The 14,105-nt window shown below is 39.6% G+C and overlaps 1 protein-coding gene across 1 annotated transcript; it reads left to right on the top strand.

Annotated features, from left to right (window-relative positions):
• On the top strand, positions 1-3,197 carry adra1ab (adrenoceptor alpha 1Ab). Its single transcript, XM_030065543.1, has 2 exons — positions 1-937; positions 2,722-3,197. The coding sequence occupies exons 1-2, from the start codon at positions 13-15 to the stop codon at positions 3,195-3,197; spliced, it is 1,401 nt and encodes a 466-aa protein (XP_029921403.1). The 5' UTR covers positions 1-12.
• The last annotated feature ends 10,908 nt before the right edge of the window (positions 3,198-14,105 follow it).

The raw sequence follows: 14,105 nt of genomic DNA, 5'->3' as shown, positions 1-14,105 counted from the left end.
CAAAGGATTACAATGGTTCCCGCAGGTGAGAACATGAGTGTTTTCTCTGCAGCTGAAATCTGTCCCAACTGCAGCTCCTCCACCTACCCAGAGGTGGATGTAATCAAAGCAGTGATTTTGGGGCTGGTGCTGGGGGTGTTTGTCATCTTTGGGGTTCTTGGCAACATTCTGGTCATCCTGTCCGTGGCATGCCACCGTCACTTGCGCTCTGTGACGCATTACTTCATTGCCAACCTGGCGGCAGCAGATCTGCTCCTCAGCTCAGCCGTACTGCCGTTTTCTGCCACCTATGAGGCTCTTGGCAGATGGGTGTTTGGCCGGTCTTTCTGCAACGCCTGGGCTGCCCTGGATGTCCTCTGCTGCACTGCCTCCATCCTTAGCCTATGTGTAATTTCTGTTGACCGCTACCTGGCTGTCAGCTTCCCTCTGCGTTACCCTGCCATAGCTACAGGGCGGCGTGGCCTGGCTGCAGTTGTCGCTCTCTGGGGTCTCTCCGCAGCCATATCTGTTGGCCCTCTATTTGGCTGGAAGGAGCCAGACCCTGAAGATGAGACAGTGTGCCGAATCACAGAGGAGCCAGGATATGCCTTGTTCTCGGCATTAGGATCATTCTATATACCCCTGGCCATCATTCTGGTCATGTACTGCCGTGTGTATGTTGTGGCACGGAGGGAAACACGAGGACTAAGGACAGGCAGGAAGAGGGAGGGCATGGAGACTGAGGAGGTGATGCTAAGGATTCACCGAGGGAGCTCCCCCGTGGCAGGAAAGCAGCAGGACAAGAGTGAGGAGCGGGTCATGAGGCATAGACGCACCACTTTTGCTCTAATGAGGCGGCTGAAGATGTCTAGAGAGAAGAAGGCAGCCAAGACCCTTGGAATTGTTGTCGGGTGTTTTGTTCTCTGCTGGCTCCCTTTTTTCCTGGTCTTGCCCATAGGTAGGTACTCTGTAAACTGTGATGCTCTCCAAACCTGAAATTGTGAATAAGTTATACAGAAGAAAACAGCTACAAATTTGATCTAGGTGAATGTAGGCCTACAATTTATCTTATCAGACTGTCTGAAGAGATGTATCCTCTGACAATTGATGAGAGAGTGGTAACATCTCTTTTAGAATAAAAAATGTATCAATGTAAAATGACAATTTCCCAGAATGAGGTGAAGCAAAACTGAATAGTAATGAATGAAGCAATTCAAGGTCACTCTGCTGTAGCAGTCATTGTAAGTCACTCTAGATAAAGCATTAGATAAATGCATAATGACAACAATTGATACCAGGAGGCTCAGGAAAAGCTAAATGTCTGCTATGTCAAGTTGTCTTCAGTTATATGTCAGTTTGATTTACAAAGGACTTTTACAAAAGACTTTACAAAGATGGCTCAAGCGATAATGACTAAAAGACAAGACAGGATAAAAATCAGCCTTTACGTAATCTGAAATGTTAATAAGTTCTTGAATACTCAGCGTAGCAAGACTGAGTGCTGGTTTTCTGAATGTTAAAATGTTAAGAATGAGTCATAGTGAATAACAACTTCACTCTGACTCTGTCCCTCCCAGCTCACAGATAATGAGACGAATCCTGGAAAGGGTAACCACTAGACTATAATATCCTATAAATCAAAGAGGGGAGAAAAATCAGTCATACAAAATGATCTAAACTGTAGTCAAACACAGCATATGGAGTGCAGCGGCTGATAAGTCATGCACCTATCTATTATGTCATCTTGTTCAAATATGTGCATTCTCAAAAATAGCCATTTTGATATACTGCATTGATCTCACAGTAGCTTTCTTGCTGTTTTGCACTCTAACATATAGTCCTATTTGTGATATAAAAAATATTATGAACTCTGAATCATTTATATAACTTTGCTTATGATCCTTTCTTTTGCTGTACAAGCACAACATCAAGTGAAACTTTCCTCCTACCCAGCCTTGCTTTACCTCTCCGCCGTTTGTGTTTCTTGGAAGGTACATCAAGAAATTCAATTACTAGCAACAAAATAGAACAAATAAAACACCACAGTGGAACAGAATGGGTCTCTACTCTGAGATGAAATGGAAGGAACCAAACTATTGCTCCTTCTTATGAAGGCCATTATAGATAACAAGCACGAGGCTTGATGGGCTGTAATGCTAGCAGGCATTCTCAGTCACCCTGTACACTCCCAAGGCATCCAGCCATCAGAGAATACTTATGCATTTCAATTGAGACAGACCTCCATGGCTCACAGCACAATGCTCATTCAAGCTGTGAAATAATGATCGTCAGAAATTCCCTGACTGGGGGTTTGAACGACCACTGATTTTTTTTGGGAGGGGGGGTGGTGGACGCTGGTTTTCTTTCATGAACAGTTGAGATGAAAAACCTGCTTTGTGCTAAAGCAATTGGCAGTTTCCTGGCTTATACTGCAGTCACAACCATTGTAGAACAGTTTGTATCACTTACTTTGTCTATTAAGTGTACTGGTTCATTAAATTGTGTGACTGCTCATCAAACGCCCAGCACCCTCGAGCTGTCCTGAAGTGTTATGTTTATAAAATCAGTTTTTACAGCAGTTGCCATGAAAATGAGGTCAGTCTCTGGCATTGAAAAGACATTAAAAGTACCTGGGATGTTAATTTGAGTGTAACTGACATGTATTCAGGGTGTATGTCTATCTTAATACAGATGTTAATTTGCGGATGTCTCTCTCTGTCTATTTATCTTGACAATCTCCAGGATCCATCTTCCCATCCTGCAAACCCTCTGAAACCATCTTTAAGATCACCTTCTGGCTAGGTTACCTCAACAGCTGCATTAATCCCATTATCTACCCATGCTTCAGCCAAGAGTTCAAAAGGGCCTTCCACAATGTTCTCCGTGGTCGCTGTTTGAGAATCGCAGGGCCAGCCGCCAAACCACAAGGACCTAACACTTCCTGCTCCTTGAGCGCAGGCCCCACATCTAACACGTCTGCTCTCTCAAGTCAACCTCGTGATGCTGCTCCCCCGTGGTCCTGCTGCAGGGCGCTCTCGGCCTCCTCATCTTCGCTTAGCGTTCCAGATCATGAGCAGAGCGCAAAGGTCCAGAGTAAATCCCTGCTGAAGGCGTGGTGTTTCACAGCTAGGGAAACTCCAGAACCGCAGGACCCCCCCTCTCATGGATCAACCAAAATGCTACGTCTTTCCCTTGGAGTCACAGGAGATGCTGTTTAAAGTTCAATAACGCTTGGAATTTAAAGCAATCTAATCACTATTTTGTGTACTTAGAAATGCATTGCTTTGCATATGCCTCCAAGAAGCACGTGTGTACAACTTCCGCATATTCCTCAGAGGGAGCAGATTAAACAGGCAGCCAGTGGTGGCCTATCTCTGGAGCAGGTAGTGGAGAAGTGTGTTGCTTTCAGGGTAAGCTTTGGCTTAGCTGTGGCTGCATGGTTCAAAAAAAAAAAAAAAAAAAAAAAAAAAAAAAACAGCCCCTGTGATCTTTAGTTTATTAGCTGAAATCCCTGGACTGGTCTGGTAAAATAGGATTTGAGGAAAGTGAATGAATAATGCCACCTCTGCCCTCAATAAGCACCACTGAGCTGCACTTGAAGAAGTGCTGAATCCCCTGAAGCTTCAGTGCAGCTGCTCCTTGGCCAACAAGTAAAACACCGAGGATGTACCTGGCATTGCTTTACAAATGTGAAGCAGAAGACAGTGGAGAATCAAAACATCCCTGGGATAAATAAAAGTTAAAAGAAATTGAAAGTACTGAAAGTGTGGACATTTACTTACGAGTAATTAAACAGATCATCGAGATGCCACCGTAAAAGAAACCCTGAAAATGCTTTCTCTTAACATGCAGATTTATGCAAATTACAAGACAGCCTCAGGGGCAAGACACTAGATGTCTGGTCATGCTTTATTTAAATATATTCAACTTCTTATCAAGTGTAATGTGTCAGTAATGAGTGTGATCCTCATAATGGTGTGAAAAGAGTCTATAGATATTTGGTGCCTGGGCCAGGGTAAATGTTAGGTATAGGTCAGGTTTAAAAGTGGGGTCAGGGCCAGGATTGGGATTACACCAAATATCCATGTGACACTTTGCTGAACTTCTTTGTTTTGTGTATCTGGCACTTAAGTATCAGTATTTGACCATTCAAATAAAGTGTGTCCAGAAATCTTGGCAAAATTAGCACTTTCTAAGTCCAAGTCTGAGAAATGGAAATAATCTTGAATAAATATGTTAATGACACTAAAACTACTTTGAGGTAAATGATTGTATGATACAACCAATGGACTTTCCTCTTGATGATGATTTGAATGTATGTACATGGGCAGTACACAGAGAACATGCTGGCATAGCAGTGCATGCGCTGTACTTTACCTTTATTCTCTCTTTAAAGTTATTTATTTTAAGTTATTAATCTCCTGCTGCCTGTTAAGTTATTTTTCTTTGCTCTGCTGCTGTTGTAGAAGGAGAGTTTCTTCACTGTGGGAATCATATTGGTGAAAAAATGTTTTTTTTTTGTTTTTTTTAAAGAGGAGTTTGTTAAGGAATTTTGAGTTGCTGGAAGAGACAGGATTGGCCATAAAACCCAACATAGGAGAGTCGTTTAATATTACGGCACAAATAAGTACAGTGTATTTTTATAAATCCTGGATTGCATTTTTTCTGCAGATTTTGCTGTCAGTGCCACCGTGTATCCATTCAAGAGGCTAATGTGTCTATCTAAGCTCTTGTAAACTCCCCGACTTTACGCCACCGTAGCCACTACTTTTTTGCATCAGTTCACTAATAAAGATGCCGCTGTCAGAAATTATGCAGCAAGAGACTCAGTGTCTGCATTATAGGCAACGACTAGCAGAAGGATGAACTATCTTTTCGGTACACAGGCAGTCTTAATGCGGAGGAATATGGTGGAATTTCATGCATGCCGCTGTGCCAATTTTTCATGTATTCCCTTTACTCGTCATAATGTATGCAATCCCAGCCTGACTCAAGTAAATCTTCAAAGGTTAACACATGCAGATGCAAAACAAAAATGCAAGGCTAGGACACACAGACAGTGGATGTGTATGTGTGTGATTCTGTTTTTGACTACTTTCATGGACACACACCAAACTAAGACCAATTGTTTGGGGACAGCTTGTCCAGTTGGGGACAGAAGTTGTGTCCACATTTGGAAAAAGCTGCTTTTTAGGATCAGTGTTCACTGGTCCCCCAAAGTGACCTAAGTAAACCTTTGTGTGAGTATGTGTTTGTGTGTGTGTGAGAGAGACAGCGAGAGAGAGATAGAGATAGAATAAGCATATGGGAAAGCATATGGCATCATGGTGCCCATTTCCATCAGATCAAATATTATTTATGGAAATATATGTATTAAATGCCTATTAAACATGCAGCACTCATTTTCAAAACGCTGTGCAGCACAGAATTTAAACTATGTTAAAGTAGCTGTCAGATTAGGGCAAACACTGTGGACGCTGTGGTGATAAATGGATGGAGGCCCTCATTATTGGAAAGACACACTGGCACCATTTTACCCAATCAGTTGACTTAGCACTTGTGCTGTTTCATTACTTACGATGGTCATGATTAAAAACCAAGCTAAGTAACAAGTTGAATAGATGAAAAGCCTTCCGCTAAAGTCCTAAAGGCCTCATTATTTTCACTGAGGCAAATGTGCTTTGTGTAGCATTTCAAATTAAAGGACACCACTAAAAGTTCTACTTCCTATCTTTGAATTTCTTTAAGTGGTTTAACATAAAGCCGCCATCCTGGACAAAAGATTACGCTACAATGGAGAAACAGCTTGGGTAACACTTTACATTACATTCAGCTCATTAAAGCGTATTAGCCTGTGAATTAACCTTGAAAAAATGTTCTTAAAATGTCCAAAATGCACATGCACTGGTATAGTACAAGTGACACATTACTGAGTATGCAGACACGGTGTACTGCGTTAGACTACTGACATTTATATTGCTGAGCAGTATGCCAGCGTTTCTCATTGTTTTGTTTACTAAAATAATTTTCTGTCTCATTGAACACTAAAATGATATGTTTTTATACATAATAAATGATGAGTCCTATCTACTGGCAGACATATAATTGGACAAAGTCTTTGCTTGGCATTTTGTTTCCTGAGTTATCCTGGCATGCTCAATTGGTGATAAAAAAAAAAAAAAATTTGGGCAGTAGCTAAATTGTTGCCTAGAATTACTCATTGCTCAAGAGTGCTGGAACATTTTCCCCCTCATACTTATTTGTGGTTATACACTCTTTACTAAAGAAGCGCATTCCCACACACATGGATCACTTCTACATTTTTTTTTCCTGGTGATGATTTGGTTCATTAATCTCTCTCAAGACATTACACCCACATAGCCACATAGCATATACATAAGTTATTAAGGTCACCTGTTACAGCCATGGAAGTGATGGGTGGGAGAAGTGAACAAATATTTTTGCATCTTAGCAAACTGCAGAACACAATAAGAGAAATGCAAAATCTCTGAAACAATCAGACCCTCAACATGTGCTGTATGAATGATTCAAACTGTTTTTCTCTCCATGACCGTTTCCCACATGCCTTTTCTGTACATGTACTGAAAGATAATAGCTCTTTGTGTAACTTGAAGACACAACATCAAATTGATTTGAATGTTGGCCACCGTGAGCAGACTTAATTACAAAATGGCTTCATGCGACTGCATACCATAAACAGCTAATACCATCCAGCCACACTGTAGGAGGCAATTAACATTGATTTGTATCTACCGCATGGTGTTATCCTTCCTGGTTAAACATGTCATCCAAGATGAACACAATACCTCCTACATTTCAATTATGATCTTATCTTTAACTTAAAAAAAAAATCAATGAATGACAGCAACTCTCTACCTCAATACATTGTCCCTTCTTCTGTATAATGACGCTGATTTCAAACAGCATTTTTCAACAATAATTGAGTGATGGAGATCTTATATGTCTTGTTTTTCTGCAGCAGCATAGAGATTTTCCTCTCATAAAGGCAATGGGAGTACAAATAGGGCCATTGTCTGTATTGCTGCCACAGTTTGCCCTCTGGCTGCAAATATGTACACTAGTCATTACATGTGGCTGAAACCTGTACTCAGCTGGAAAAGGTCAGTACAGCTGTGGTTTGTCTTAATTATAGGTCAGTGGTCCTATCAGTCCTACACAGAGTTCAGGATAGGGCAGCTTTGTGAATGTTGGTGAGGCAGTTGGGCGTAATTACTAAACTTTCAGTACAACACAACAGTCAAGTATTAATGACCTTTGTGCAAAAATGGAAATGAGCAACTCTGCTGGACATTTTCATTCCTCAGAATCCTCAGACTAATCACTAAAATGGTTAAGTTGCTTTTTGAATGACCACGAGTAAATCTGAGGCACACACACACCTGATGTCGGTTTTCTCATATCACCCAGAAGCTTCTTTTTCTTTTTTTTCTGTTTTATTTTTTGTTTTTTTTTTTAGCTTTCCATTTTAAGATTGTCACTGCCTTTTTATAAAAAGAGGAAAGCATTTGACTTGATTGTGAGCCAGCTATATTTTTGCAGCATGAATTTGTGCATTGCCAAATACTAAAAAAGAATATTTCGTGCAACATGACTCATATGAACTTTACCAGAACAGTAATCATAAACAATCCCTGAAGTGATTAGGTTATTAACTATATCCTATATTACCTTGTGCAAATATTATATCTAGCCAAGAACCTTGTTAAAATCAATAAACCAAGTCAGTTTTCATGGACAAGGACTCACTGTCTCACTAAACTCAGTGTACTCTGTCTCATCAATTCCTATAACGTTTACTTTTGAAAGGCATTCTGGTAAGATTGACCTGACGGCTTTCCTTCCCTACTGCTCAAGAGCTTTACCACATGCATATTTATGCAACCCGAGTTGTTCCAGCAGCTGAAACTTCTCAGAAAAACACTTCACAGAAACATCTGCAGAGCGAGGTGAGCAGTCGTATCTTCCTGGTGTGATGAAGCCTTCGAGTGAGCACAGTGGAATGAAAACAGCGGGATTACTCTGAATTTATCCTTGTAGTAGATATTACACATCTCTGCTCTTTCTGTCACTGAGATACTGTGTGTTTTCTACATGAACAGTGTCCTGGTTGTGCTTCATACTGAGTATAATGTCTCTTATAGTGTTTGACTCATAATGCAGGATACTACAAAAAATACTGCTACTACTAGTGGTACTAGTGCTGTTACAAGTACTACTACTCCCACCACTACTACTGCAAGTAATTCTGTTAGTACTACTGCTGTTGCTAGTACCACTATTGCTACTGGTTCTACTACAACTACTGCTTATGCCACTATTGCTAGTAGTAGGCCTGCTGCTACCACTACTACTACTATTACTACAACTACTGCTAGTGCTGGTAGTACTGCAACTACTATTACTACTACTGCCAGACCAAATCTGCATGCATTATGTCTGCCGTACCTAGATGAGAGGTTTTGTGTGTTGATATGGCAGCTGGAATCAGTCAGAGGATGACATCTTAATGGAGAGTCTCATTGCACTTTCAAAAACATGTTTTGCATGTTTTGTTGTTGTTTGCTGTAAATTAAAGCACTAACACTATTGCTGTTTTTATTTATTTATTTATTTTTTTTTTTTAATGTATTTAGTTATTTGGTTAAATTACTAATACTTCTACTATTGCTCCTGCTGTTGCTATTGCTATTGCTATTACTATTGCTACTACTATCTATCAATACAACCACTATCCCACACTACCACTGCTGCTGCTAGTGTTGCCACAGTGAGCATCACTATTACAACCAGACCAAATCTGATTTATGGCTGAGGATTTGTGTAATGACATGGCAGCTGGAATCAGTCAGATGTTGACACCCTAATGAAGAGTGTAATTGTACATTCAAAAGCATGTTTTGCATGGTTTCTATGTTACATATCCATCCTTAAAATACTGCTGATATTTGCTTAAATATTAGGTCTATTACTGCTAATACTGTTACTGCAAGTGCTATTAGTGCCAGTGCTAATACTACTGCTGCAATTAAAACATCTACTGCTGCTATTTCTGCCATTGCAATCTCCAGTAGTTCTGGTACTATTACTACTATTACTACTACTACTACTACTACTACTACTAATTCTACAGCTAATACTAATTCTATTGTGCAACAATTACTGTTACAACCAGACCAAATCTAAATTATGTCTCTCCATAGATGAGAGGTTTTGTGTAATGACGCCACAGTTGGAACTAGTCAAATGGTGACATCTTAATGAAGAGGCTAATTGCATGGCTTTTATTCTCACTGACGGCGTTGATAATTACTGGGTATTATGGTCTTATCTCTCACTTAACTTCCAGACTTGCTCATGAACAAGAGGATTCTGCTGGACCACTAGAGGGCTCTGTGCTCCCAAGAATGGCCACCAAGGTAAGGCAGCCACTGTTACAGATCATGCATGGATGTGCACTTGGGCAGGTGTGGTGGTGGTATGGTGTGAATTTGCCTTCACACGGTTGGTCTTAAGTGTCCTTTTTAGACTCAAACCCAAAGATAGGTATTTCTGACACTGATTACATAGGGCGCTTTAAGAAGAGGCATTTAAACTTCAGTATTTCCACTGTATTTAAGTTGTTTGTTCTACCCTAAAAACATTTACACTGTTCAATAGGGATCATTCAATGCCGCATGAATGTCATCTTCATAAAATCATAAAACACTTACCTCTTTTATAACATGTATAGTGAAGTTCATTCGGTTTAAAGAATGGTGAAGTATTCAGAACTGCATTAAGAGTCTATTATGTGTGTTTAACCCAATAACCCAGGCCTAAATCTCTTTTACTCGTGTAATTTTCACATTGTCGACTGAATGATTACCTTTGGTGAATACTGGGCATATTTTTACAATATTAGTCTAAACTGTCAGCAAGGTCATTTTCAAATCGCTGCTTTGACACTTTTAACAAAGTAGTACAGTTTCATTTTGAATTTTAAACAAGGTTTAAAAAAAAAAAGAGTATCGACTCACACTGATAAAGCATGTGGATGAAAGTGGAAGCTTCAGTTACCAAACACTGAGGCAAGCTATTTTGTATAAACCAAGTGACCTAATCCTGAAAAACTAATTAACTGATTGAGTGCTTTCTTATCTTGTATGGAAGCGCGTTTTCGTTCACACTGACTGGAAAATGGAATTGAAACTGCATCACTAAATAAAAGACTATTTTTGGTAGGGTCTTATTTGACTTAAAAAAAAAAATGCTTTATTTCACACTGGATTTCCTTTTTTATTCCTGTGACTCTTTAGAGTGGAAATGCAGTAGGCCTATATTAAGTACAATATACAATATTAAGTGCATCGTATTGTAGCATGAAAATGATTGAATGAATGAACATGAATTGGTTACTTGTTGTAGAGTGTGTATCACTTATTAAGTCTTTACCACAGCTGCCTTTCGCTGCATGTCATCCTCTCTCTCTCTCCGCTGCCCTTCTTATCTCTCACTTCTGTCATTATCAAACAAAGCAAAATGCCAAAAAAGAAAGAAAGAAAACAGTTAAAATAATTTATTGACTTTTTAAAAGCAGATTTTCTGATATATCTCCACAGGGGGACATCATGCCCCTGAACATCACAGGAATTTCTGCGTTTTTTAAGACGATTTTCATGCCATTTCTCTTTTACTAGACGAATCATTGTGAAGAGAAACAGAGGCAGGGTGCTTGCAGCAGAGGGTCGAGGCTGGATTTGAACACAAAATGTTGCAGCTATTAAGTCGAAATGCACCCTATTCAGCTGAGCCATCATGGAAAGTACAGCCCAGAAAGAGCTGTTTCACAGTTTAATCCCTGACCTGAGAGTATGTGAAGGCCTCAGAGCTAAACATTCAGAAACTTCAATACCAAATGCTGCTGCTCCTCAGGCAGGTTGTCATGAAAGAGTACCTGTTCAGATCTCTGCTGATGAATGTCCACGGCTTTGATGTTAACTTTGACAAGCTTTGATGGGAGCTTTGATGTTAAATACGTTTCAGTGCATTGCACAATTAAAACATACTGTAACTGGGGAACACACTTGGGCGAAAATAAATGTGAAATCGCACAATTATGCTTAAACACTTTGCTCACACTTTGTTCTTTGGTCTCACAGAGGACGAAGACACTAATCTGTGAGCTGAAAAGGGCCTCTCAGTGTTTGTTTGAGCTGTTTCTGGAGAAATATGTTTGTTGGAGAAAGGGAAGGAAGGAAGGAAGGAAGGAAGGAAGGAAGGAAGGAAGGAAGGAAAGAAAATAATGGACACCTATTCTCACAAAATTAGAGCTACACAAAATGTAGTAGTGGCTGGCATCTACAATGTGCTCTAGATAGATAGATAGATAGATAGATAGATAGATAGATAGATAGATAGATAGATAGATAGATAAAAACAGAATTTGAGGATGATATAACCCATTATGAAGATCAAGTCAGGGGAAAAAAAACCAACATGTATTTATTTTATTTTTTTTTTTTTATATATATATATATACTTCTAGTATTACCCCTGGATTAGGATTACGGTGCTGCCATCTAGTGTAAAACAATATAAATGCATCTTTTGCATGCATGGATGCATTTAATGCATCCATGCTCTATTTTGTGGACCTTCACTGGCCATATCTCAGAAAAGTTGTGGACAAACATCTGTAAAGATATTGTCATTTTGTCAGCAGAGATCATCATGAGTTACACAGCGGATCATCTTGTCCTGCCGTCACCTCTGTTGTCTGCCTCTCCAAGTCGCCTCTGCCTGATAAAACGTCAGCCAAGACTATAACAACAGGGTTTTTTATGTTACACTGGGAAATATTTGGATATTGCTGATACTGCTGGCCTCCATAATTGTTTAACAACTGCTATAATATCTGCATAACTGCCTCACTGTTTTTATTAGCAGCTCTAACTTCATGGAGCTCAACATTTATTTTCCAGTTTTTCAGTGTGAAGTGTTAGGTGTGTAGGTAATGTATTGTCTTTCTTGCACAAGCTAATTTCAGATTTTATGAGGTCATTAAGTTTTTTGGTCCATCCAAGTGGAAATCTTTGGTCACAAAGGCAAATAATCGCCCATCCATGATGTTATTTCATGCTCTACATGTATAATCATCGCAATTGTCCAATTTTATTGTCTATTTCGTCGGCCAAAGTTTGGACTGTTCAACTCTTCTCTCCGAGAACCACAAGCCTTATAAGTTGACAAGGTAAAATTAATGTCAACATGTAATTATACTTACTGCACATCCAATTCTGTCTTACTTATGAGCCCACAAATAAAAAACAACAACAAAAAAATGATATAGGCAAAGTTATAAAGGTTATAAAGCCTGTACAGTAAGTGGTAAAACATTTTTAGGATTACCTTTTTCATTATATCCAATTTAGCCCCTAAAGTTTAGGGCCTAAACAGCCGTGAGGCCAGGATTGTGATTTTGGATGGGCCAAAGAAATTTTAGCTGACCTTATGTTCCCATTTTGTGTTTTGTTTATAGAACAGCCTGCTGTTTTGAGTCACTGCAAAAAGTAGCTGATGACACCAGTCCTGCTCAGACATATGAGAAAGAACTGAGTGGGTGAAAATGTACACCAAATAAACCATAACCACACATGCTAAACCTTAATATGAAAGCACTTCCTCACAGTCCTCCACTTTCATTTATTTTCTGTCTGTGCTGATCGACAATCTGACCCACTTGTAAGGCCTAGACTATGGGTTATTCCACTGTAATTATATTATTGAATTCAAATTTTTTAAAATAAAAGTTCAAATTACGTGTATCTACCTCTGTTGCAGACATCCAAATCAGTTTTCATTAAATTGTGGATCCTCATTTTAAGTGATTACAATTGTTTGGATGTCACACTTTAAGCTGACAAACAGATTCAAAGAGGTGAGATTAAAACATAATATTAAAATAATCCCTCATTACATTTGTTGGATTATAGTGAAATCAAACTATTCCTCATTTTGCAGAGGATGCCCTAGAGCAGAGTTTTGTCAAAAGGCCCCAGGACCTTTCTCATCTCTCTTTTCCTCGCTGACCCTTTATCTCCAGTTTGCAAACCTACTGCCCTCTAGCGTCTAAAGTGAGCAAATGCACATGTGAGAAAAATGAACGTGGGAGCACCTGGAGCGACAGACCGGCCTTCAAACGGCCCACCCAGCTTCAAACATGTTTCGCTAAACAGACACTGCACTTTTTTTTATCACTCAATCCCTGCTTCAACAGCACTGCTCTGTACACAGTTTGAGGTGTGCAAAAAAAAAAGTGGATTATTTAAGTCTCAGGGTCCATCATGTCATTTTCCTTTAAAAGTGACAAGCATTTGTTTTTGGTTGTTTGTAAAAAAGCAGAATTTCAAGAGCAGGCATCTGGTTTCTCTTCAAAAAAAATAGACATCTCTTTTGGAAAACTTTTTTTTTTGTCTATATGTGTGTCTTGTTTTCGCGTTTACATCAAGTGTCTTTGGAAAATCTAACATTAAAGAGGATGTCAGCATCCACACAAAATTGACAGCCCTATCACTCACTCACAAAAGAAAACAGAAACTTGAATATTTTTTTTCTCTTATTTTTTTAATTCTTTGAAGTCCTTGTTGTTTTTACATCACCATCCATGGGATTTGACACTTTGTCGGTAGTGAACAAGCATCCCGGAAACCCCACAGCCACCAAGACAAATACCATCACACAGTTTCACTTTCACAATGGGAAAGGCTTACAGAGGGGACAGTGGGTTCAGGGGCAAGGTGTTCAACAGCATTAGCAACCTCAGAAGTGAAGCTCCTCTTAGTCCCCAGCACTTTGCGTACATATCACACATTAGCATGGCATAGAAAAAGCATCCAAGCTGACAGCAAAAAAGGAGTATATATATATGTGTGTGTGCGTGAGTGTGAGTGTGTGTGTGTATGTTCTTTTGTGTGTGTGTAAATGGAGGAGACATGGGACACAGCTGCACGCCAGCATTGACGGCTGGATTATAATATCAAAGTCAGTTCTTTAGGCGTAGCTGCTTCATCGCAACAATGGCTGCATGATATGTGTGTGTGTGTGTG

Source organism: Myripristis murdjan, chromosome 12 (assembly GCF_902150065.1).
Source record: "Myripristis murdjan chromosome 12, fMyrMur1.1, whole genome shotgun sequence".
Taxonomy (NCBI): Eukaryota; Metazoa; Chordata; class Actinopteri; order Holocentriformes; family Holocentridae; genus Myripristis; species Myripristis murdjan.
The sequence above is the reverse complement of the archived record's forward strand: the minus strand, read 5'-3'. Positions and strand labels throughout refer to the sequence as shown.